Below are 24444 nucleotides of genomic sequence, written 5' to 3' on the forward strand. Positions count from 1 at the left end.
TTACATTTCAGATAGGCTGGCCTCTGACTCCCCTGAGGCCTCACTGTAAAGGTGCATCTCAGCAAAGACCCAAAGGAGGTGCGAGGGTGGGGTGGAGTGAATAGACTTTCCAGCAGAGGGAACAGACGGCACAAAGGTCTTGAGGCAGTGGCATGCGTGGCATGTTCAAGACCTAGCAAGGAGGCCAGCAGAGTTGTGCAAGAGTGGGGGGAAAGGCGTGGTAGAAGATGAGGCCAGAGGATGTCTCTGTGTGAGGGCACATGCATGTGGACCACTGTAGGTGAGGAAGAAGAAGGCATCATCTCTGGATGAGATCGAGCTGTTGGAAGGCTTAGAACAGAGGAGTGACATGATCTGTCTTAGGTTTGTAATAGGATTGTTATGGCTGCTGTTTTGAGAACAGACCACAGGAGGACAAGAGTGAAAACAGTATGACCAGGGGAGAGATGGTTGCAAGAATCCAGGTGAGAGATGGTGAAGACAGGAAGGAGTGAAAAGCCATTGAATTCTGCATAAATTTTGGTATGAACTAACAGAACTTCCTGACAGACTGGACATGTGGGAAGAAGAGGGGTCAAGGGTGATCTCAAAGCTTTGGGCCAGTTGGTTCTGGACACCCTATATGGGTGTAACGGAGGTGGTGGTGGTTGGAGTGGCTGAAAGGCTTCCACACCCACAGCTCCACCTGGAGGGAGCACCCTGATCCTCTTGTGTCCCAGCTGCAGACACCACTGCAGGCCTGGGACCACTCTTTATGCTCCCAGCCACCCACCCTGACACAATGCGTGTTCTTGCCACACGTCACCAGGAAGGTGGAAAGTTCCCGAAACATTTATGGTGAACACCGTTTCTTCACAGAACCATAGGACTATTTGAGTTTGCAGGAAACAAAGATCATCTATGTAAGACTCTGTTGGTTGTTAAAAACAGACAAGCTCTCTATAATTAAGAAAAAACAGCAGTGATCAAAGGTCTAGGAACAGGCTAAAAATGCAAAGCTGTCAGCATAGAAGGCAAATCCATGTTCTGTTGCTCTCATGGTGAAACTGAGCAGAATCCTGGGGGGCTCCTGGGCATGGAAGTCTTTTTGTGTCCCCTGTTTCTTGTTTGTAGGGAATAGACTCCAGCCTCCGTGACCTTCCTTGAGTTGCAAAGGGCAGATTCAAACAGTTGCTAATCAGAGAAGGGAGGGGATGCGGAGACAAGGGAGGAGCAGCCAAGACACAATAGTGCAACCTTGGGGCAGGGTCCTGGTTCTGCCTCAAGGGATACACATAATAACATCCTTGAGCTCTTTACAGAACTAAAACCCCCAGCAAATGAAAGGTGTTAGCATTCTTCATTCCAGAGAAGATCAGTTTAATAACCTCAGAAGCTCATCAGGAGACCGCCTGAGACCAGATTAAAGGAGTGTAGACTCTGCACACACCCTGATCCTTATCAGGGACCCTGCCCTTGAATCATTGCTATAAAACTCCTCACCAAATCCTCCTGTGTTGGGACAGTCTTTCAGGGCACAAGCCTGCTGTGTGTCCCCTTTTGCCTGGCAAAACAATAAAGCTATTCTTTTCTACTTCATCCAAAACTCCGTCTCTGAGACTCGATCTGACACTGGTGCACAGAGGCCAAGTTTTCGGCATCAATGGCCTCTCTACTGTCTTGGCGCACCTACTCCATTCACTTTCTGTGGCCTCCAGTTCAAATTTTGGGGGAAACTAGGGTGGCTAGCTTACCACTGCCCATTCTGGGTACTGCCCAGGCTGTTCTGAGGGTACTGGCAGCCTTTGGCCATAGTGGCCTTAGGAAAGTGCCCAGCCCTGGTCCAACTCATGATCACCCGTGACAAAGGTATGGCCTCACTGTTTCCCCAAGGGGTACCCAAGTTGCTGGGTTCTATAACTGACTCAACAGGCACATCCCTCATTGATAAAAGAGAACTAGATAATCAAGGGATTTGGCTGATGTTCCAGAGGGAGCAGAGGATGAGAAACATAAGCCCAGGCCTCCCAAAGCCCTGTACTGACAAAGCAGCAGGACTTGTTCCTGGTGCTCCTCCCAGGCAGCCACATGCCTTCCACCACTGGGTAGAACTTAATGCGATTTTTAGTACATCTGTGACAGAGGTACCATCCCTAGAAATAAAGGGAAGAACTAGGAAAAAACCACACAAGTATCACGTGCTGTTGGACATCATCTCAATGTGAGACGTTGGCAAACTTTCTGTGAAGGACCAGAGAGCAAATATTTTCGGCTCTGCAGGCCAGGTGGTCTCTGTCACAGCTGTTCAACTCTGTCAGTGTAGCACACAAGCAGTCGTGGACAATATGTAGATGAATGCGTGAGGCTATGTTCCAAGAAAACTTTATAAAAACAGGCTGCTGACTGACTTGGCTCACAGGCTGCCGTTTGCTGATCCCCTTACCTAAAAGATTACCAAACAGTTTAAATGGTGTATCTTAAGTCTTAGGGAACAAATAAAAATTAAAGAAACACTTGAATCCTTTTTCTTGGCCATCATTGTGTTTGAATGTTTGTATCATAGAAACATAGATCTTTCTTACCTTCCTAATTACAAATATTAGAGCATTTATGAGAGACATCATTTGCCTCACAAGACGGGTTTTAGGAAGGGGAAAGCAAGGAGAAAGTACAATGACAGGGATAATTACCTCTAATATTTCTCACATGATTGAGAAACCAATCATTTTCAAACTTTCCTCTCACTCCTCCTTAACCAGAGCTAACACACAAAATTAACTGCTTAAATTTCAATCATTACCCTATTCTCAAGCAGAGCGTTTGCAAAGCAATGAAAATGTTCCAACTCAGGTAAACAAAGAGACAAAGATAATCTGGGGAATCTGCACACCTAAGTAGGTACCACTTTTACTCACATCACTCTTTCTCTAATAGATAAGGGTGCAACCAATAGTGCCTTCAATCAGAGTCGCACCATAGGAAGGCTGTGGTTATGACCTGTGCCGTTTGAGTAATTCAAGGCTATGACCAAGCCTGATGCTTCTGAGAAGACAAGGCACTCCTTCCTTCCACAGAAGCCTGTACCACTCCAGGCCCCAAACCACAGCTAACTCACAATTGTATTCTCTGGTTCCTCAACAAGTGGATAAAGACCACCATGCTCAGCTAGGAGCTCCAAATTTTATGCATTTCAGTATCTTATTTGCTCTAACCCTCTGTATCCAGACTGGAACCTTAGATACAGGCAGCCAGGTTACAGACACGCAGTTACCCAACCCATTTCTACAGGCAGGAATAAACCTCTCTTTGCCTCACAGAGGGTTGCCAAATAATTACTCCAAGTGTCAAAAAGATGGGAGGAGTGCAGTGAGGGAAAATAAAAGAGATTTGAGACTGGGTCCAAAATGGAAACATCTCCCCTTTTTCCAAATTCTGCCCTGTGGGAGCTTCGGTGAAACATGCTTTAGTCCTGTGAGCCACAAGGCTGCCATTATCTATTATGTAATAAGCCGGGTGTCATATTTCATACGTGTCAGAAGAACCCAAGTCTTGCTAAAATACTGAATTGCTAAGATAACTTAGAAATTTCAAATGATTGAACTACTTAACATGTGATCTAAATGTCTTTTAATAGTGTTCTCTAAAATGAAATGATACCTATGTGTACAGCTCCTGAATCCTGAGCTTAGACTCACAACTAAGCACCTTTTTTATAGTCAGGCCCATGGTTCAGGATACTTCTCTTCCCTCTCTACTCACTTAAAAAAAAGTTATTAATATTACATGGTGGCCTTTGACTGTTTTCCGGTGCCATGCACACCCTCTTCTGGCTGGTTCAAAGAAAAACTGATCACTGATAGGAAAGGAACTCGTCAGTAGTACAAATTCTGGTCACAACTGAGAGGCATCCCTCCTTTCTGTGATCACCAAAAATTAATTTTTCATAATGAAAATTAGTGAACCTATTTTCTGACAGATGAGTTTTCAGATTCCCTCCACTTCATTGTGATACAGTGACAAGACCTGGGACAACTCGAGGCAAAGGGTAATCAGGTGAGGCTCAATAAATCCAGTCTTAATCAGTTCAGTCCCCGCACATTTCACATTGCAGATGACACGTGAAGGTGAGGCGGAAGCACTGCTTAGTTTGCACACGCTGAGCATTTTGTGCTGACACACAAGACATAGTGAATAAGAGCACAGACTTGACCACAGGACTGAGTCTGAATCCCAGTTCTGCTATTTACCAGCAGTAGAAGCTTGAGCAAGTTACTTAACATTTCCATGACTGTTTCATCATCTAAAAACTGAGGAATTATAATAGTATTTCCTCATCGGGCTGCTGTGAGAACTAAATGAGTTAATATGGGAAATGGCTTAGAACAATGCCTGGCACAGAGCAACTAGCATAAAAAGGAGAAGGAATACGTAGGATCTTCTTCCTAACACTAAGATGGTCTCTGATGGGATGGTTAGACCCATGCCACAGGTCACACCAACCTTCCCAAATAGAGATTTTTACTAATTACTCCTTCTTACAGATTTTATAATCTTCTTTGGGCAAACCCATGAGAGCACTAAGGGATACCACAAGCTGGACTCTTTTTTTTTTTGCTATCCTACGTGCTGGGCCACTCATGAACTCCTCAAGCATGTATTCTGAAACGACAGACTACATTTCAATAATCATTTTATTAGTTACAGAAGAATTTCCACTAGTATTTACATAGTGCAAAAAAGCTGTTATTACCCCTAAAATGTGATATAACAATCATCCTTCATACAGCAAAAGAACAAGATGAAAATCCCTTCATGTTATAATTCACACTAATTTTGCTAGTTTTTAAAATTAGAGCATTACAATTAAGACATTAAATTATAAATTCACGTGGTATATTTAGAAATTAAATTACAAAATAATACAAATCCTCTTAAAGTGTGATGTGCCAACAACGTTTAAATTGTTATCATGAATTAGAATTCAGATTTCAGATTAGCCAAACAGTCTGGTTGATTCTGTGATGTGTGTAAAGGTTGAAGGAACAAGGGAGGAGGAAGATAATAAATTATTTCACAAAATATTTTTTTAAATCAAGAAAAAAAAGTGTTTAAACAGATAAGTTAATGTTCTACCTTGTTGGCACAACATACAGAAAATACTTAAATGACAGGTTTGTTTGTTTTCTAAGCAAACAGCAGCTTTACAAACAGTCATACTTCTTTACACACATATTAAAGTAACGTGTTAGGACTGAACAGCTTTGTGTTAAAGAGCTGAAAAATGAGTGTGGAGTCCACCACTCATTTGCACACCGTAGTTCCCACCCCACCCACCTCCCCCAGCTTATTAAGAAATCAGACAAGTACGTTATTTGGATATTAATTTCTCAGTATTTAAACTATGTGAATTCCTTTTGACTAATTCTTTTCCAAATACCGGAAGCATATAAAATACCATCTCTGCAAAAACGACCTCCAGTCAAAGCCTTTAAAAACTTTTCATTGTATAACACACAGTTTTCCCCGCGTTTAGTCAAAAGAAATATATTACATCATTTACAAACATATTTAAACCAAAAGTTAAGCTAATAGGAACACTGTCTTTTGAGAAGTAATCTTCACAGCAAACAAACCTACTGAAGCAGAAATCTAGTTTTGGGAGTGCAATTCATATTTTAATTCATATACTTATGTATTGAAATAGAAATCTAATATTCATTATTGCCAGAAAAACAATCTCTACACATGAAGAAAAAAATCACTATGGTTTTTATTTCTTGTGATGATGAACCTTTATTATTACCATTAGATTTCTATAATCTCCAAAGAGCCACTCATCCCCGATCCAAAAAACACGTTCCTAATTTTCACACCTCCACCTGCATACAATATACACAAATTCCAGAATTTATCAAAAGGAAACGAATTATAATGACACTATCAATACTTAGTCAAGCATATGTTCTACACAGCAGCATTTCCTTTAATAAATTTTGGGTTGTCCTCTAGAGGTGACCTGTCTCATATAAAAAAGGCTGTGGTCCCTTGAGTTTGCTGGCAGAAGATACTGCACATGCAAGAGGGTTTATCAAACACAACTGAACACTTCTGAAGTCTATAGCAAAATTCAAAGATACTGGTGTTCTGAAGATTTCCTCAACTTCCCTTTTGATACAAATGTCAAAAATCTAAAATGACAATTCTCATTCAGTAGAGATATAAAATATAAGAAACCTTTGAAAAGCCACTCATTACCTTAAGATCAAGAGTTATCTGAATCACTGACACCAAGCAAAGGAAATTTACACCATTAAAAAGTATGAAAAAATTTTCAATTTACTTTTAAGATTGTCAGTAGTTCAAAACCTCTATCATTTCTTTAAACCAACTAACACTTCCAAATGTACAGAGACAGTAGGATCTGCCACATATAAATCCATGATTACCATTTCAGAGGCTTCATTCCTTATGTGCTACATACCTTTAAGTACTGGATACTTTGTGCCTAAGAAGTCTATACTGAAGAACAGTTTAGACAGGACAGTACAATAATGTCCCCTTTTAGCACACTAATAAAGTTGACAGACTGATATTTTCTACACAGCAATGCTCCTAAACTTTCACAATTCACAAATAACTAAGTCATCAACCAAGAATCTGGTCTCTCCAGTAATTAAATGCTTGGATTATCAATAAATACATCAATACTAGAACAGTAGTCCCAATGCGTTCAGTAAAGAATCTGCCCAATTCTTCCCTCGCGCCTCTGTGAGGCAAAGCTCTGCCCTATAAAACCTGGGCACGGAAAATACGCCCCCTCTTCAGTTCTGTGCCTGCTTATGGGAGTTGGAAGTGGAAAGCTGGCATACGTGTGTGTGTGTGTACGTATGTGTACGTGTGTGTAAGCACGCACGTATTGGTCAACTGGAGGTGGTGGGTGGTTGGCGGGAAGACAGAAAAAAAATAGGTAATTTGAAACTCTCCCCCCATTATAAACTTGCAGAGGTCACTACTAGGTGGTGACTGACTAGCAAAACATTTAGCTTAGTAACTTTAATTTCTCCCATGGAGGTATGAACATTCCAGGAGAAGGGCAGAGGTAAATAATAGTGATCAAGAATTAATACCTGCGCCTATCTGCATACTCTAAAATCATCTAACAGTTTCAGCACAATTAGAACAACTTTCTCTTTTCTTCAAAACTTCCTCTTCCAAGCCTTGATTATCAGGATACATGTTACAACTGCATAAAGTTCCTTTCCCTGACACCCGTCAGTAACCGTGGTCAGTGCTACGTGGCAGGTGCTCAAGGTTAGGGACAAAATATTTTTCTTAAAAGGTGCAACTGTTTTTCACTCAGGACAAGTTTGAATACCCAATCAAATCCATTTTTCAAGTCCAGAGAATCCCAAATCAGAAGCATGCAAGAGAACACACTGGTATAAGACTTCGCTTCTGGATAGTTTACAATTAAGTGCTGGTCACATAACTGGTTACAATTATTTACCTGTCAAAATTTGCCTAATTTTATGCAAATACGACTATGTACAAGAGTGTTCCTGAGGTAAGTAAGAAGCAAATGTGAAACAGAACCCGGAAGGTCCTATCACGGATGACTTCTCACTATTAAAGACAGCATATATCACTTTCCACAAATAAGGCCAGCTCTAACCTGCCACAGTGGCTCCTTTGCTAGCCTAAGTATTGGAGGCTCTGTCTTAGCCCATCCCAACTTTAAGAAACTACAATGATCAGTGACTTCTGAAATAAGCATCTGTGGATTAAATAAAAGTTGCATCAATTTTTGACACAAAACACTTTGTGAACTTAGTTACCCTCAGCCATTTTTTTAGTTTTCTAACTCTACCTCCAGTTCTTTTTTGAAGAAGCCCAAACAACCTTTTGGTCAGACAAATGAGAGAATAGGAGGTGTAGTCTTGAAGCAAACACTGCTAACTATTCCTTTCCTTACAACCTTAACCTTTAACTTTCAAAATGACTAAATAGGCATTTTAAATTCACTTTCTTTAAAACCTGGTCTTCTTTTTTAATCATTATTTTCTATAACAAAATAAGCTGAAGCAGTTCTGAATTCTCCATACAGTTCTTAGAAAGATACTTAGATGCTAATTAAAAGCTAAGCTATGGATCATAACAAAACAAGTAAAAGACAGCTACAAAAATATTTCTGTCAGGAATTAAATACATATATTAAATACTGGACAGTGCAAAATGCTGAGATGAAGCATGAAAGATAATGGCTGCAACCCTTACATAGCTGGAGACAGTTGACAGTTCCTGAGTTATAGACTTGGGGGCACATAATTAGAATCAGAGTGCTCCTTGTTCAGCAAGCTGCCGTTGCTGGGCTTCTGCTGTTCCTGACTTGCTTGATGGTCAGTAGTCCAGGCCTCGCCATCCACCCCTGGCTCTAGCACCTCAGCCGTCTCTGCCTCCTCTTCCCCACTTTGCTCCGCATTGTCTTCCTCAGAACCGTTAAGGGTTTTTCCCAGCTGAAGAGTTTCCATCGTTCTCTGGGTCTCGGAGACCCAGGACTCAATTCTGCTGTTGAGTTGCACTTCTACAGATATGGGTTCATGAGCATAATCCTCCTCCTCCTCCTCGTCATCCTCTTCCTCAAGCATGCCAGGTACGAGAGTGCTGGTGGTGCTGGTGATGGAGGAGTTCAAGAGGTCCCGGCAACTGCCATCCAAGGAGCCAGTCTCTGTACTCTGCTGTGAGGCCCATTCCAGGTCATCTGGCTTCACATCCTCTTTATCGCTCACTGTCGACTTTCCAGGGTTTGTAGCTGAGGTAGTACTGCCTGCAGCCACTGACAAGGGCTGCTTCCCAACAGGGGCTGTGTCACACGGAAGTTTACTGGGTTTTTCAGATGTGCTGTGCTTACAAGAAACTTCTCTCTCATTTTCTGATGTTTCCAGTCCATCCGAAGTTTCCACCATGTTTCTCCAATTTGTTTCTGCCAATATCAAACAGATTTTTAAAAAACCAGAACACCCTTTCAGAATCATGCAACTCTTCAAAGAGAGAGGAACAAACTACAGAAATCTGTTGGCTCACCAACTGACTCGAATGTTATAAATGGAAAACACTTCTCAAAATTTTTGTATCTCAAAAACAAAAACAAAAAAAACCCCTGCGCATTTAGCAAAGAAACAAAGATGCCAAAATAAGTATATTAATGCTTCAGAATGCAAAAGATCTAATACTAACAGCTCACTGACTCTCATATATAAAATAAAACCCAGCAAAAAAAATCAATGAATTGCCTAACTTTTTTTGGCCTGAAGTGTCCTGGGCTCAAGGACCGACAAGTCACAGATGGTAGGGCCAAGTGCAGGGGAAGGGAAGGGAGGGGAGAAGGGGAGAAGGGGAGAAAGGGAGAAAGGAAAAAAGAAAGAGTTCTGATTTGTCAGATTTATATTGTGCTCCTTTAGCAAGTTATCTAAGAGCTGTCTTTGGCCTGTAATGGAACTTGTGTTTCCATTTATTAGCAAAGAAGCCATGAGTGCATTTCTAACATTTGTGAAAATGTGTTATATAATATATGTATGTGGCTTGGCTTACCAAGTGACTTTGAAGCCAAAAAAATAATGAAGTGCTATTATATAATAAAGTAGTGATAATCTAAATTATTTTTAACAACAGGTAGTCAGTTTAGAGCAAAAAATTACTAGGAATCAGGAGATGAAGAACAACTCTCCCACTTATTTTTTTGTATGTTTTATTTTTTTTCCATTTAATTTTTTATCATTGAGGTATAACTGACATAAAACATATTATTATAGTTTCAGGTATACAACATGATTCTGTATTTGCATATACTGAGAACTGATCACCACAAGAAGTCCACTTAACATCCATTCCCATTCATAATTACATTTTTGGGGGGCTTCCTAGGTGGCGCAGTGGTTAAGAATCCACCTGCCAATGGAGGGGACACAGGTTTGATCCCTGCCTCAGGAAGATACCACATGCCGTGGAGCAACTAAGCCCATGTGCCAACAACTATTGAGCTTGCGTGCTAAAGCCCGTGAGCCACAACTATTGAGCCCACATGCTGCACCTACTGAAGCCCATGCACCTAGAGCCCATGCTCTGCAACAAGAGAAACCACTGCAATGAGCAGCCCGCACACCACAATGAAGAGTAGCCCCCACTTGCTGCAACTAGAGAAACCCCGTGCGCATCAACAAAGACCCAACACGGCCAATAAATTAATTAAAAAATTACATTATTAATTATAGTCACCATGCTGTTCATTAGATCCCCATGCCTTATTTATTTTATAACTGAAGGTGGTAACTTTCTACCTCCTTGCCCATTTCGCCCCCCCTCCGCCCCACCTTTGGCAACCACCAATCTGTTCTCTGTAGCTATGAGCCCGGGGGTGGGGGGGTTCTTGTGTTTTTTTTGGTTTGTTTTTTAAAGATTCCACACATAAATGAGATCATATAGTATTTGTATTTCTTTGTCTGACTTATTTTACTTATTAGCATAATGCCCTTGAGGCTCATCCTTGTTATCACAAATGGCGAGATTTCATTCTTTTTAATGGCTGAATAATATTCCATTGTGTGTGTGTACACCACATCTTCTTTATCCACGGATCTCCTTTACCCATTTATCCATCAATGGACACATTGTTTCCATATCTTGGTTACTGTAAATAATACTGCGATAAATACAGGGGGTGAACATCTCCTCTGGAGTTTTTGTTTTCTTCAGATAAATACCCAGAAGTGGAACTGCTAGATCCTATGGTAGTTCTCATCTTAATATTCTGAGGAACGTCCATATTGCTCTCCTTATTACATTCCCACTAACACTGCACGAGAGCTCCCCTTGCTCCACATCTTTGCAAACAACTGTTATTTTTTGTCTTTTTGATAACAGCCAAACTAACAGGTTGTGAGGTGATACTTCATTGTGGATTTGATTGGCATTTCTCTGATGACTGGTGATGTTGAGCATTTTTTCATGTGCCTGTTGGCCACCTGTATGTCTTTCTCTGGAAAAATGTCTATTCAGATCCTCTGCCCATTTTTAAATCAGATTGTTTTTTTGCTGTTGAGTTATATGAGTTCTTTATATATTTTGGTTATTAATCCCTCATCAGATATAAATATTTTCTCCATTCAGTAGGCTGCCTTTTCATTTTGTTGATGGTTTCCTTCGCTGTGTAGAAGCTATTTGATTTGGTGTAGTCCCACTTATTTATTTTTGCCTTTTCTTAAAAAATAAAAACCCTGTTCTACTTGCATTGTAGCTGCTATTTGCATTTTACAGGCATAATGATCAAACTGTAGTGATAAAGCAAGCCTGTTCATATAAACACACTTAACTTGACTGCCACCTATCAATTATACATTGCTACAGACCATATTTTGGCCACCTGAAGTCAAGGCACATGGTTTGGGAAAAAACCTTTCCTTCCTGCAGCTACTTCAAGTGTAGAACAGGTCTTTCCACTTGCATTCCTACCTCATGACAAAAAATCTAGCCCTCCTGCTTTACTCTTTCTCAGTTAACATCATTTTCAGTCTCAAAGCAGAAGAAACCTTACAGTAATCCTTGATCCTATCTTTCTCCCTTACTACATCCCTTCATTCCACTGAACTCTTAACTATACCATGTCACTTCTAACTCAAAAACTACTAAATCTGGTCACTACTGCCTTAGCTCCAGCCTTCTTTATCTTGCTCTACATCTACAACATCTTTCTAATTGGTTCTGTGAATTGACATCACTGTCTAACCGGCTTTTTATTACCATGGTAATCCAAACTCCTTAGTTTAGTATAATCAAGCCTTTCATAATCTATCCTTCCAATACCATTCATTTTAACCCCCAGCCACGCATTCCATGCTCAAGGTCACTTTGAATTCTAACTGCTCACAGAAGTCATGCCCTTTCTGTTTACAATTCTTTGCTTTGCATAAGCTGTTCTTTCTGTATGAGATGTGTTTTCCTCCTTTACCTTTCAGATTCCTGCTCACCCTTGATAACCACCCTTAAATGTCAGTTCCTTTGTGAAGCCTTTCCTGACTTTCCTAAGACAGACAGTCACTAAGCTGAATTCCCACAGCACTTTCTACATATTTGGTTCAAAAGCATTTGTTTTGTGTTTTCTGTTCTACCCTTTCCTCTCTCCTATTCCCACCCATCTCTATGTTCCTATGGCTGGCATACAGTATGTGCTGGCAAAATAAGCCTTTATAGTAAGTGAAAATTTTCACCCACATATTTAATTATGCAGAAAGTAACAAGTCATAAAATTTACAAAATTTAGGTACACATTTATGTTTCCAACAGTTTTTCTCCTTTTTCAAAAGTACTATAAGAATTCACGTGGGGTCTTAGAAAAAGTCCCACCTCTCCCCTGACAGTGAGTCAAAGAAACAAGAAAAAAAAAAAAGAGGTCAGAAGACTGAGCAGGGCTGATCTCTCTCCAGGCTCTGTCTTGGGCACTCAGCTACTAGGGTAGGTGAGCTGAAAGCCAGATGGGTCCTTTGGAAAGGAAAGGGAGATATGACCTTGGAAGCAGAGACAAAGGACTCTGTGATTAGCTATCAAGAGACTTGTCACAAAGATCAAAGAGCCACTGAGGTCACATATCCACGGGGAAGGCCCAGGCTCCCACCTTAAAGTAATAGGTGACGCTTAATTAACAACTAATGAGCACACAAACACATGACAGTGATGGGGCGAAACAGAGCGAGTATGAAAATCCTTGTTTGGTTGGAGGAGGGGGCGGAGGATGAGGGGAGAGGGAAGGCTGAATACAGGCAGTCTAAAGCCAGAATAGCACATCGAGAAGCTCACTTTTGAGGACGGGATTAGGAAGTAATTTAAATGCAGGGTCAAAGATCTCAACAAACCTGGAAATTTTACTAATCCAAACCTACCCTGCTTCTGAATTGTTTATTTTCGCAGAACGTGGTCAATAAAGCTATTCTTTGCTTATTAACCCCTCTATGCTTTCCTGTTTTGTTAGCTGGTTCTTTGTGAAGCCACCTTCTCAACTTTCAGATCACTAGTGGGTTTGTCAGAGGATGAGGTGTGTGTATTCCTCCCTTCAGTCAGTACACAGAGGGACACTGTCCATCTTTAGATAGCTGTATATAGTAGAGGAACACAGATATGAGTTCAAGACTCTACAGAAGAAGGTGTGGTGGCAGAGAATGAGCCAGAAACTCAAGATAAATAGAGGTAGTCCTCCCCTCACAGTGGTTACTGAAAACCTACTGTATGATTCTATTGAGAATTCATTCAACAGACAGGGAATTCACATCACACTGGCTAAGAACACAGGTTCCAGAGTCAAACTTACCAGCTGTGTGACACTGGCAAGTTATTTACCTCACTTCATTTTAGCCTTCTCATCTGTAAGATGCAGTACAGTATTTCTTATCTCCTAGGACTGCTCAGAGGATTAAATGTCTTAATAAAAGTGCCTAGACGTGCCTAGTAAGAATTCAGTAAGTGAGCTATTATTATCACATGTCAAGTGCCCATTAGGTGCCAGGTTTCTATCTCAAAGAATGTACTGTTTAGTCGGGATTTATGTTTGAAACTATTTGTGTCACGTAAATATGACACAATTGAGACTCTGCTCCGGTGGAAGGAAAACATAAGCAAAGAAAACAATTAAGGTGTACACAAAGAACAATAAAACTGAACTATCACAGGAGTCTTTCTATTCTGCCAATGTTTAGCATCCCTTTCCCAGCTCTGTTTTTCCTTTAAACTGTGGAAGTCACAAGAAAACATTTTAGAAATCTTGCACCAGGATGGCACGGGAGACACTATTTATTGTCTACCCAAAAGTCATTCCCCATTTTCTTCCTGGCTAACAGAGCTCCAAACTTGAGATGGACTTAAATCCAGTCCCATGGGAGGAATTAAAATAGTTCTTAGACGATCATGATTAACCCATTCCCCTTTGCCAAATATTCTCTTGCCCACATCTCCCTTGCAGCTAAAAGCAGTCATATGGTCAGCTCTGGCCAAATGAGACAAAAGGTGAAGTCTTCTGAAGACTGCTTCCTTCACTGATAAAAAGAGCACCTGAACCTCCTGCTTTTGAGTACTGTTGTGATGCCCAGGGCCACTGAAACCATTTATGAACATCAGATGATAAGAGTAAGAAGCCACAGACTGAAAAAGGAAGAACAGAAAGAAGGAAAGAGCTAGGGACACTGACAACACTGTGAAATAATTAGATATCCTAATTTCTCAGGCCACATTAATGGGTTTTATGTCTGTTGCTGAATACATCTGATAGTGACTGAGTAACTTTGTGCTTTACTGTCAAAGCAAATTATTTATAATTATTTCCACTCATTTTGTTGGCATCCTGATAAATCATATCATAGGCCAGAATCTTTAAGGTCTGTCTAAATCTCTTCTTAGAATTCAACCATTAGCTCACAGAACTTTAGCTTTGAATGAAACTTCATAGGTGATCTAGACGAACCTTTCTCACTTTACTGAAGACAAATCTGAAGCTCAGAAATTAATCAATTATGCCTAAATACTCTAGGCAGAGTGTGAAAAAGCCAAAGTTTCAACTGTTGAACACTTTAAATCTGGTACTTTTTTTAAAAAACTTCTCCTAAGTCTTTGATATGTTCTTTTTATAACTTTTCTTTTTTATGTCCCCAAATGAAGATCACTGTCATTTCCCCAAACCCACAGCTTTATGAATTTATCTTGCATTTACCTTTGAGATCTGGCATTTAACTATACAGAGAACTGGTCTCATTTGCAAAGTTGGCCCTTTATTTTCAACTAGGATCACGCTAGCTGAAGAAACATCTATCTCTGCCTCTAAGCCAGAACCACCTTTCCCTGACCAACAGTTTCCGAAAAAGTCCGAAAAAGTTATGCAATAACTTGTTAATTGCCTCTGGTCTGCAGCTTTGTCAAGAGCATTCCAAACATTTAACTACAATCACAGACAGGGAGAGCAGGAAAGAGAGTGTGGGAAGAAGAAAGGAAGAAAATGAGGACTCAGTTCTTTACATGTTAAATTTTAGGTGGCAACAAGCTATCTGATAAATCTTTAGGTGGCAACAAGCTATTTGATAAATCTTTCAGATAAGCTTAAAAAGAGAAAAGAAAAACATGGAGCCAAGGTGAAGGAGGCAGCTACACTATTTTTAAGAAAGAAGAGGGGAAATGAATCAGAAACTAGATCAAGAAAGTGATCTCGTATTCTAGTACTAGTGTTCAAAGTATTATAGAAACAAGGCAAGGAAACTACTAAGATGTAGAGTACACTATTGTTACTTTAAACCTTAAACATAAATGCTGTTTTTAGTCTATATTTCTTTTTGACTACCATCAGATTTAACTCAAGACAAATGTCACAAGTCTAGGTTTGATAAGGTTAGACTGAACAGTATTCAGATCTTTTGTTTACTTAGTAAATACAAAATTTTAACAATCAAGTATACATTAAGTATTAGAATAAAACTTCCTAGAATTTACTTACTTAGTTACAGGTCATAAGAACGGTACACTTGGCTTTTCAAATCCCTTTGGGATTTTTTTTTTCTTTCTTTTTAAGATTTTGGAAATGTGACTAATTTCAGGGTCTCACAGAAACTCTCAGTCCCAAAATATTCTCATAACTTTCAATGGACATGTTTAACGCAACTTTTAAACCAAAAATGTGAGCAAAATTTTAATAATCAAGAAGATAAAAACAAAAGGTAGCACGGAAAGTCATTTTTTAAATGACTTCAATCATTAAATTTTTTCAAAATTTCAGTCATTTAAAATGGTATGTAATAACTTACCATATTCCTTTTCATTTACTTCAGAGATGGGTTCAGAAATAACGCTACAGAAAGAAATGGCGCTTGCTGCAGAGGGATTCCGAGAATGCCCCATGTGGTGTGGCACCTTTTTCACGTTCTTTAAGGCTTCCTCGGCTTGCTCCTGTTCCATTGCTGCAACCATATCTTTATATGCTTTCCTGGCTTCCTCAGTGAGTTCTACTAACTTATTAAACAGGCTCTAAAAAGAAAGAGATTTTGCCCAGTCCGTTTTTTGTTATACTCTTTATTAGTATCATTAGCAATAAATCTCTGTACCATTTCAGGATTGGATACACTTTCTATCAGCAAAAATCCAAATGACACGCAAGCCACAGAACCTTATAAAATACTCTGTAACTTACATATATTTTTATTTAACTCTCACAAGTCTGGGGCAACTTCTTGATGCAGTACTAGCCCCTAAATGTGCTATATTAAAGTTCTCGCAGAGTTTATCAATTCAACAACTGCACCCTTTAGCATCTGACACTATAGTGGGTACAAAGACTACTTACTGGAACCACCCCTCTGCTCTCAAGGACCTTTCACACAGCCGAAAGGAGAGGCCAGGAGACGATGATTCAAGGCACAATACCTTAAATGCCTTCTGACGCACAAAGTGGTTTAGTTTTGGGAGGAAACATCTAACTGCTGGGCATCCGTGAAGAATTTGTAAAGGAATATGACACCTGATATAGGCCTTGAAAATCTGGTAATAGTTTTGAGGAGTGGAGATAGTGCATTCTCAGCCAAGCGTGCAAAACTATAAACCAAGGTACATACTTAATAAAGTTCAAAGCTTGTTTGGGGAGCAGTGAAGAATCTTACATGGGTTCAAATACAAGGGAATGAGTGTATGCAGGCTGATGTCCAAGGGTATAGAAGCAGATGGCAATCTCCACAGGAATGAAAAGTTCCCTATTATGTTTGCTTGTTGGAAGAACTCTTTACAAGAAGACCAAAAAGAAGTCAGTGATGGTATGGCTAGTTGGGGCCTTGAAAATGAAGAAAGGCTAACTATAAAAATAGAATAAAGAACCTGGCAATAGAATGTGGAGTTAACCAGAAGTTCTTCCATCAGCAAAACAGAATGAACACGAAGGGAATTAATAATCCCAGTGAAATGGTAAGTGACAGAACACACTCATGTTAATAAACGGCAAAATTCATATAGCTTATTAAAGTTGTACTTCAATAACTATGATGTCTAACAACGTCTAAGGAAAACTGACGTTTCCTTAGGCACCAGAGAGACAATCAAAGAATGACTTTTAGTGGTTCTTACATCACAATTCAACAACAATCTAGTCTTGCTTAACGTCTTGATTTAGGATCACAATGCAACATATCAACACATTAAGTAAAAAATGTCAGATGGTAAATATGACCTGGCCACCTATAAGAATTTGTTTAATTACATATATCTAATTTTGTTTTCAGACAATGGGGACAAGGTACAGCACAATTTTTTTTTCTTAACAAGGCACTGTCATTTAGTATAACCGAACAACATGAAAGCAGGCCAAACGTTTGTCATATCACTATGGAATGTATCTGTAAAAATTAAACTTAATAAGGAAAAACATAAGTACCTTGATTTACCCAGCTGCAGTTTAAATTGTTTAAAGTATCAGGTACAATAAACACTGTTGCTAACTATATTGGTTTTTGAAGAGGGAATGGGTGCTAGCAGTATCAAAAACATATTCAGGATTTACTTATTTTTAAAAAGGAGGATGCATTCTGTTAAAAACAGCCCCATGTGTTACATGTAAGAGACTTTATAAATATTTGTTTGCAGTGTTTAACAAACCATGCACTTAAGTGAAGCCAACAAAAAGAAAATAGGCCTATGGATATGTAATTTTGAGATTAAAACATTGGTTTTACAATATAAATAAAACACAGAAACTACTGGGAACAAAACAATATAAAAGAAGAAGAGAAAATAAAATTGAAGAGAGAAGCTATTAGGGAATACAAGCCCTGAATAGCAGGGTAAGGACACAAAGCTTAATACAAAGGTTCGTCTTACTAGCTGGTAAATATAACAGGTGCACCACCACATTACTGCGAGTAGTCACATAGTCACACTTGACAATATAACAATACTTCCTTTACCTCCATTTTATGAATATGTTTTGTTTTAAAGAATAATTTAACCTACCTCAAACTGGAAAAGGCAAGTAAAGCAATGCACAAACAAAACTGGCAAACATTTTATAATGTAAAATCATATAAATAACCTAATATGTATAATTCACTAAGCGGTCAATACAATTAAAAACAGACATGTTCACTTTTCCTGACCCTGATCCCATTCCTATTCCATAAACTCTAGTAGTGAACCAAAGAGTACATTTTTATTATGTGTCTTTACCACAGAGCTATTTACTACCCAAATTCTCACAGTTTAATATAGCAGGGAGATACACATCCATCACACAATTAATTAAACAAACATTTATCACCTGCTCATTCTCGAGTACTGTAAAAGGCTGCCAGAGATATAAAGACAAGGGGCCTGCCCTCAAGGAATTCACACTTACATGAAAGAAGCACATGAACTACAGCAAGGCAGCGTGATATCTACAAGTGAGAAAAGCTTGGGCTGCTATGGCAGGACAAACATTAATCACATGACTGTAGAGAGCAGGGGGTGCAGACAGATAATAGAATGCGTAGCGCGAGAGAAACTGAAGGGATGGGGGGGTGGGGGTATACAAATAAGTTCGCTGGACAGGAAAGACAGACACTTAAATATATACAAACAGCATGGCTAAGAAGAGGGAACACGGTGCATCAGTGGGATCACAAAATACTTGAGAATCAACTTCATAAAAGTCTTATTGTATGCACAGATTGTATACAATTTAAAACAAGCACAACTGAAAACATTTCAACGTAAAAACCACAATAAAGTCAAATGATATACTAAAAAAACCCCACCAATCTTAAAACGTTATCAGTTAATAAGCATTATTTTAAATAAATAACATGTACTTTATCATATATCAGCTCCTACTATGGGCAAAGTCTGTTAACAGCAGACTATGAGAGGAAGATCAATATCACGGGTCTAGAATTATTCTCTCAACTGGTTTAGGAATTTCATTTTCTAAAGGAAAATCCTCTCCAAATAAAGAATTCTTTTCTCTCTTGACTCCTAGTAGCATGAAATATACCCAACATATAGCATGAACAACATTATTTTATATTGTCCAATATTGGATATCTTTACCCAGCAGTTACATATATTATCAAGTACTACATATATGAACCCAGAAAAAAAAACCCACTGTGGCAGAAATGTGAGCTAAAATCTTTTCAGAATGCTATAGGATTAACTTATGTAAATGTTTTCAACACTAAAAAAGGAAATGTAACACTCAAGAATTTTCCACTCATTCCTGGAGAGTCATCATATCACTTCTCCAAATGCTCAAACATAACACTGGCGTGTGTCCAAAGAAAATGTACCATGGAGGGTGGGCAGTGAGGAACTGTGTCTTGTAAGTCTTACCTCAGCACCAAAGTAGTTGAAGATTCCCACCACACTAACAGGAACCAGCTTGTTCACACAGCGTCCTAGAGCTTTTCTTCCAAGGGCAAACACAAAAGGAATTTCTTGTTCCCGTGCCATGGCTATAACATTATAGAGAGCCTCATCCAGGCCACCTGAGAAATCAACATGCACAGGTTTTTAGCTATTTTCTAAATGGACCTATCTTACCACCCTACAGCTAAAGCATAAAACACAGCAGCAAAGGATTCTATGAATGCCTATGGCACTTAGGCTGTTCCACACATTTTCCTATCTGAATTTGTACTATATATGGACATATGTACATATTTTCTTTCTCCCCAATTAAATGCCATATTCCTTTAATGCCAGTATTTTTGTTTCTCCATAAGGATTAGCACAGCAACAGTCATATTTCAATATGATAAATATTTTTCATTTTTTTAAGTTAGTTGAGATTGTTACTAGTGGCTGATTCCTTTTATCCAATCTCTCAGCTCAAGTAAGGAGCCTATCACATGCAGTAAGACGGATTATACATTACTGTTTTTACCGGTACTTTTTCCCTATGGAGAATATGCCTGCTACTGCTACTTGAAGCATCTGTCTACTCCAATCATCTGAAGCAACTCCTCCATGAAAAAGGACAAATGTGGGTGCACGACACAGTACAAAGTACTTGCGTGCTGGCTCATCCAAAAGCCTCTGTTACTGCTGGCTTCTGAGAGACAAATCTCCACCATAAACAGGAGCAGAGACCTGTACCTTTTTCCTATTTTTTTTAAGAGAAAACAGCCATCAAAGAAGGGTAATACGAACAAAGTTAAAGCAGAACATATTTCCCACTCTGATCACACAGGCGACACTTGGTTGGCCCAATCTAAATCCTTCACGAGTGTTCATAAATGGAGATTTTCTTTACAATCTGATCTTAATTTTATTACTCAATTTCAGGTACTAAAACATTTTCATTTTCTTTCATGTTCAGTATTATGTTTTATACTTAAACTCTGCTAACAAAGATGTATGGCTTCCACTTTAAAATTCACTGCATATTCTATAATTATACAACATAAATATCAAAGCACTTCAAAAGTAAAATGTTCATACCTTTGGACTGGATTTTTTCACAATTGGGAGAAATTATAACACACTTGATCTTGTTTAACTTCATATGTTTCGTAACCTCTCTTAGACCCATAACCAGCCGTCTCCTGGCTTTTGCTCTTACAGGATCTTTTTGGTAGATGCGTTCCTGGAAGCTGACAAGCTCTTGAAGGAGAAGAGTCACACATTCATCAATCTCTTTACAAAGAACCTGATTACAATATCTGTAAAGGAAACCAAAAGTAGGTAATTATAAAATTATTTTAGGAAAAAAACACATCCAGTAACAAGTTTTTTGTTAAAAAATCAAGTCTTTAAAAATCTCCTAAATCCTTCAATTAGAAAAACAGAAGAGTTTTTCTGAATTACAACAGATCAGCTTTTATATAAAGGATAGATTAACATCAGGGAAGCACTATTCCACACCTAATTATTAAATTCCTACGGATATAAATCAAATGTTAGCCTACCATTAGATAAAAACGGGTATGATGTTTTTGGTAAGGAGATATGTATACAGTTATTTCATTCCAATGAATACTAAAGATGCTTCTAATAGGAAACAAATTAATTTCATAAAACCTAACTAAATGCCCTAATACCAACAATTCATCCTCCAGGCTTGGATAAAGCACAGACTCCGGCACTGGCTTCATCAACCATAAAAATAAAGAGTTACAGACGTCAGACTCAACGGTCCCTCTAACTCTGAAAATCTATGGTTACAGAGGATGAATTCAGTAATTAAACTGAAGCCAAAACCAAAGAGATCTTGAGGTAAAAGTCACATGCCCTTATATCAGGCAAAGCAACTGAATGAAGCTCTTCGTGAAATCATGTATGGCTATAATGCAAAAAAAACAGAAAGTAAGTGGGAGGCCACTATAGTACTTAATTTCAAGGATAAGGAAGTCATTCAAGTTTAAGTAAATGCCTTATCTCTCCACTTTGCTAGTTCTCATCCATAATCTATCGCTACCATAAGCAGGTTCTTATCAAGGATAACTGGTGTAATTTCTAATCTAGGAACGCCAGGCCAGCAAATTACTCCTTCTAATTAATGGATACATTATATGGTGGGGAAATCTAGGCCTGCCTTTCTTCAGTGAAAAAAAATGCTCTGTTTTGGAAATTTTTTTAATGTTTATGTGAAAAATGTTTAAGTAAGTATGACATTATTTCAGAACAGAAGATATAACTGGACAGAACGAGGAAAGATTAACTATCATAAAGTATACAAAACTGAAGAATGCAACTTAAGAATAAAACACCAAAAATGCAATTTTCTTCACTCTGCTTTTCTTTCAAGCTGTTTATTTCATACATATGTAAAATTTTGTTCTCCAAGTATTTCCTTTGTCTCACATCTGTGACATTTAAATAGCTTCCCAAATCTAGGCAATAAGTATTTGCTCAAAAACAAAATATAAAGAAAAGAAACAGAACAAAACCAGTGTGGTTTGGATTCACACACATTTTACTTTCACCCTGGGATTCTTTCATAGGTAAACTTAATTTCAAAGGTAAAATTAATTCATCTACACAAATTTTTACATCCTAAAATCCTTCACAGCAACAACTGTCAGTTCAAGGTTATTTACAGACAGGCATTTTAAAACTTAAGAAATATATGCTTAAAAGCAAATAGGTTTATGTAATAGGTTCATTTCATGTAACAGAGTCTTAGAAACTTGTTATTAATTGGTTACAGAGGTTTTTTTTTTGAAGGGCCAATAATATAAACAAAAAAGCAAAAGCATTTGGAGAGGAAAAATGTCACAGTATGACATTTTATATAATACATAAGCTATAAGAGGCCATATTTCCTGGGTATAAATAAACACTAGTTGATATAAAAAGAATGTATTTACTGTCAAACCACTTTTACATGAACACTGATAGTTGACGGAAGGCAAATGCTTCACATATAACAAAACCAGTTGTTAAAATTGGAAAGAACTTACAGATCTTTAGTATTCTGTCTGCTCAACCCACCAAGAAATAATGACAATATTATATTCAGAACTACAATTAACATACTTAAGCTATTCAACCTCAATAATGAGACTAAAACTTACTCTCTAAATCTTTTGCTGTGGATTTTGGTTATTGTCGAAGATGCCATTGGACTGCCTATCCCAGAACTAGCAGGAGAGCCTTGTGACACCGGCGTCATACAGTACGGAGAATTCTGACTGGCTGGAGAGAGGGATGTATCACTGGGCATGCTCAGTCCAGTATCTGTGGAGACGTGGGATGAGGGGAAATCAGTCAGAAATTCTGAATGCTGAAAAGCTCTATACGGATCAACACAATTTAGAATGGCAGTTATCTTTCGTATCACTTCCAAATTCTCCAGAAGCTACCAAGTTGGGCATTGTTCGTATCACAAACATTTCTCATATACTACAAATATCAAATCTTCCTATTATGCCTTAAAACATACTCTGACAAAAGTCAAGCAGAGCCTACAAGTCTACACAGAAGAGATGCGAGAAGGACAAGTTATCTAAAACATGTATTCCTAGAGGATGTAAACTGAAGAACAAAAGATGTATTTGCTTCAGCACCTCTTTCCAGATCATATTACCCATCTCCTTCATCTCTATTTTTCCACCTGTTTCTTAGAAATAATTTTTTTAACTGTCTAAAAATTCCCATTGCTGCTGGCAATGCTGAATTCTACCTCACTCATTTTTTCCACACCACTCCTGATTCTCCAGGTACCACCCCAGTTTCTCTTTCATTTGGTCTTTGCTCCTGTGCTCAGGCAGCCATGTTTGTAGATGCTAACTCTTGACTCAACTGCCTCCTTTAGTTACTGCTTCTTTTCTAAACAGCTAAACTCAGGAAATGAGTTAGTATTTGTTCAGTCCATTAATTTGCAAAGTTACACAGATTCTCTACTGAATTGCAAGCTTTTTGTAACGGGGCCAGTCCACTATCTTTATGACATTTCCTGACCTTCCCATCCCTACCCCAGTTACTAAAGTACATTATGAGAGACGTTCAAGAAACATGTTGAATGAATGAATAAACAGATAAACCTAAATACAAAGGCAATGATACTTAATTGAGAGTAAAGGGGAACCCTAACCAAATATACTGGAACAATTCTTAGAAGTAAGCTTATTTTTCCAAACATGATGGAACACTGCTACTAAATCTATGTGTAAATCGGATTTAAATGTGTGCCAAAAGTTGAATAAATACCAGTAGGAAAAGGGACCTAGTCAAGTCTCTCTTAAAACCTTTCTTCCACAGTAGTATACATTTTAGAAGGCATCTGCAGTTTTGCTGAGGTCCCAACTGGAATCGTGTGCTGGCTACCCACCGTAGGAGACTTGAGTTTTACTGACCAACTGGCCTCTGCACTACAACAAGCTTTGCAATTCTCTACTCATTGTGGCACATGTATTAATTCCACAAAAGCAAGGAAGAAAATCAACAAAAGCAATTCAATAAAATATACAGGTGACCCTTGTACAACATAGGGGTTACACCACATATAATTTACAGTCTGCCCTCCACATCATGGTTCTTCTGCCATTTGTGGATTCAACCAACCATGGCTGAACAGTACTGCAGTATTTACTACTGAAAAATATCTGTGTACAAGTGGACCTGTGCAGTTCAAACCTGTGTTATTCAAGGGTCAACTGTAATCCTGCAAAGAAAGATAGCCAACTGTGTTCTAGATATAAAAGAAGACAAAATGAAAGGAACTGTGACAGTTACAGAAGAGGCATTAGTGAGACCATAATTATAAGGGTTTACAATAAACTCAGGATTTAAGCTTCAAAAATGCCATAGAACTACTACGTAACAACTGCCCCCCTCCCCCTTAAATATCTCCCTACAGAAGCATTTTCAAAAGAAACCACTCTCAAAAATAAAAAAATTTAGGGACCTCCCTGGTGGCACAGTGGTTAAGACTCCAGGCTCCCAATGCAGGGGGCCTGGGTTCGATTCCTGGTCAGGGAACTA

At 38.7% G+C, this 24444-nt stretch overlaps 1 protein-coding gene across 2 annotated transcripts in view; it reads right to left on the reverse strand.

Annotated features, from left to right (window-relative positions):
* Positions 1-4665: 4665 nt before the first annotated feature.
* The window catches only part of SECISBP2L (SECIS binding protein 2 like), a 55097-nt gene continuing 35318 nt past the window's right edge, over positions 4666-24444 (reverse strand). For both annotated transcript variants that reach the window (XM_057722121.1, XM_057722123.1), the window contains 5 exons: positions 22536-22698; positions 20461-20681; positions 19351-19505; positions 15807-16026; positions 4666-8959 (listed from right to left, as the gene is read on the reverse strand). In XM_057722121.1, the coding sequence (XP_057578104.1) occupies positions 8283-8959; positions 15807-16026; positions 19351-19505; positions 20461-20681; positions 22536-22698 (1436 nt within the window). In that variant the 3' untranslated portion in view covers positions 4666-8282. The remainder of the gene's footprint in view (positions 8960-15806; positions 16027-19350; positions 19506-20460; positions 20682-22535; positions 22699-24444) is intronic.

Source organism: Hippopotamus amphibius, chromosome 2 (assembly GCF_030028045.1).
Source record: "Hippopotamus amphibius kiboko isolate mHipAmp2 chromosome 2, mHipAmp2.hap2, whole genome shotgun sequence".
Lineage (NCBI taxonomy): Eukaryota > Metazoa > Chordata > Mammalia > Artiodactyla > Hippopotamidae > Hippopotamus > Hippopotamus amphibius.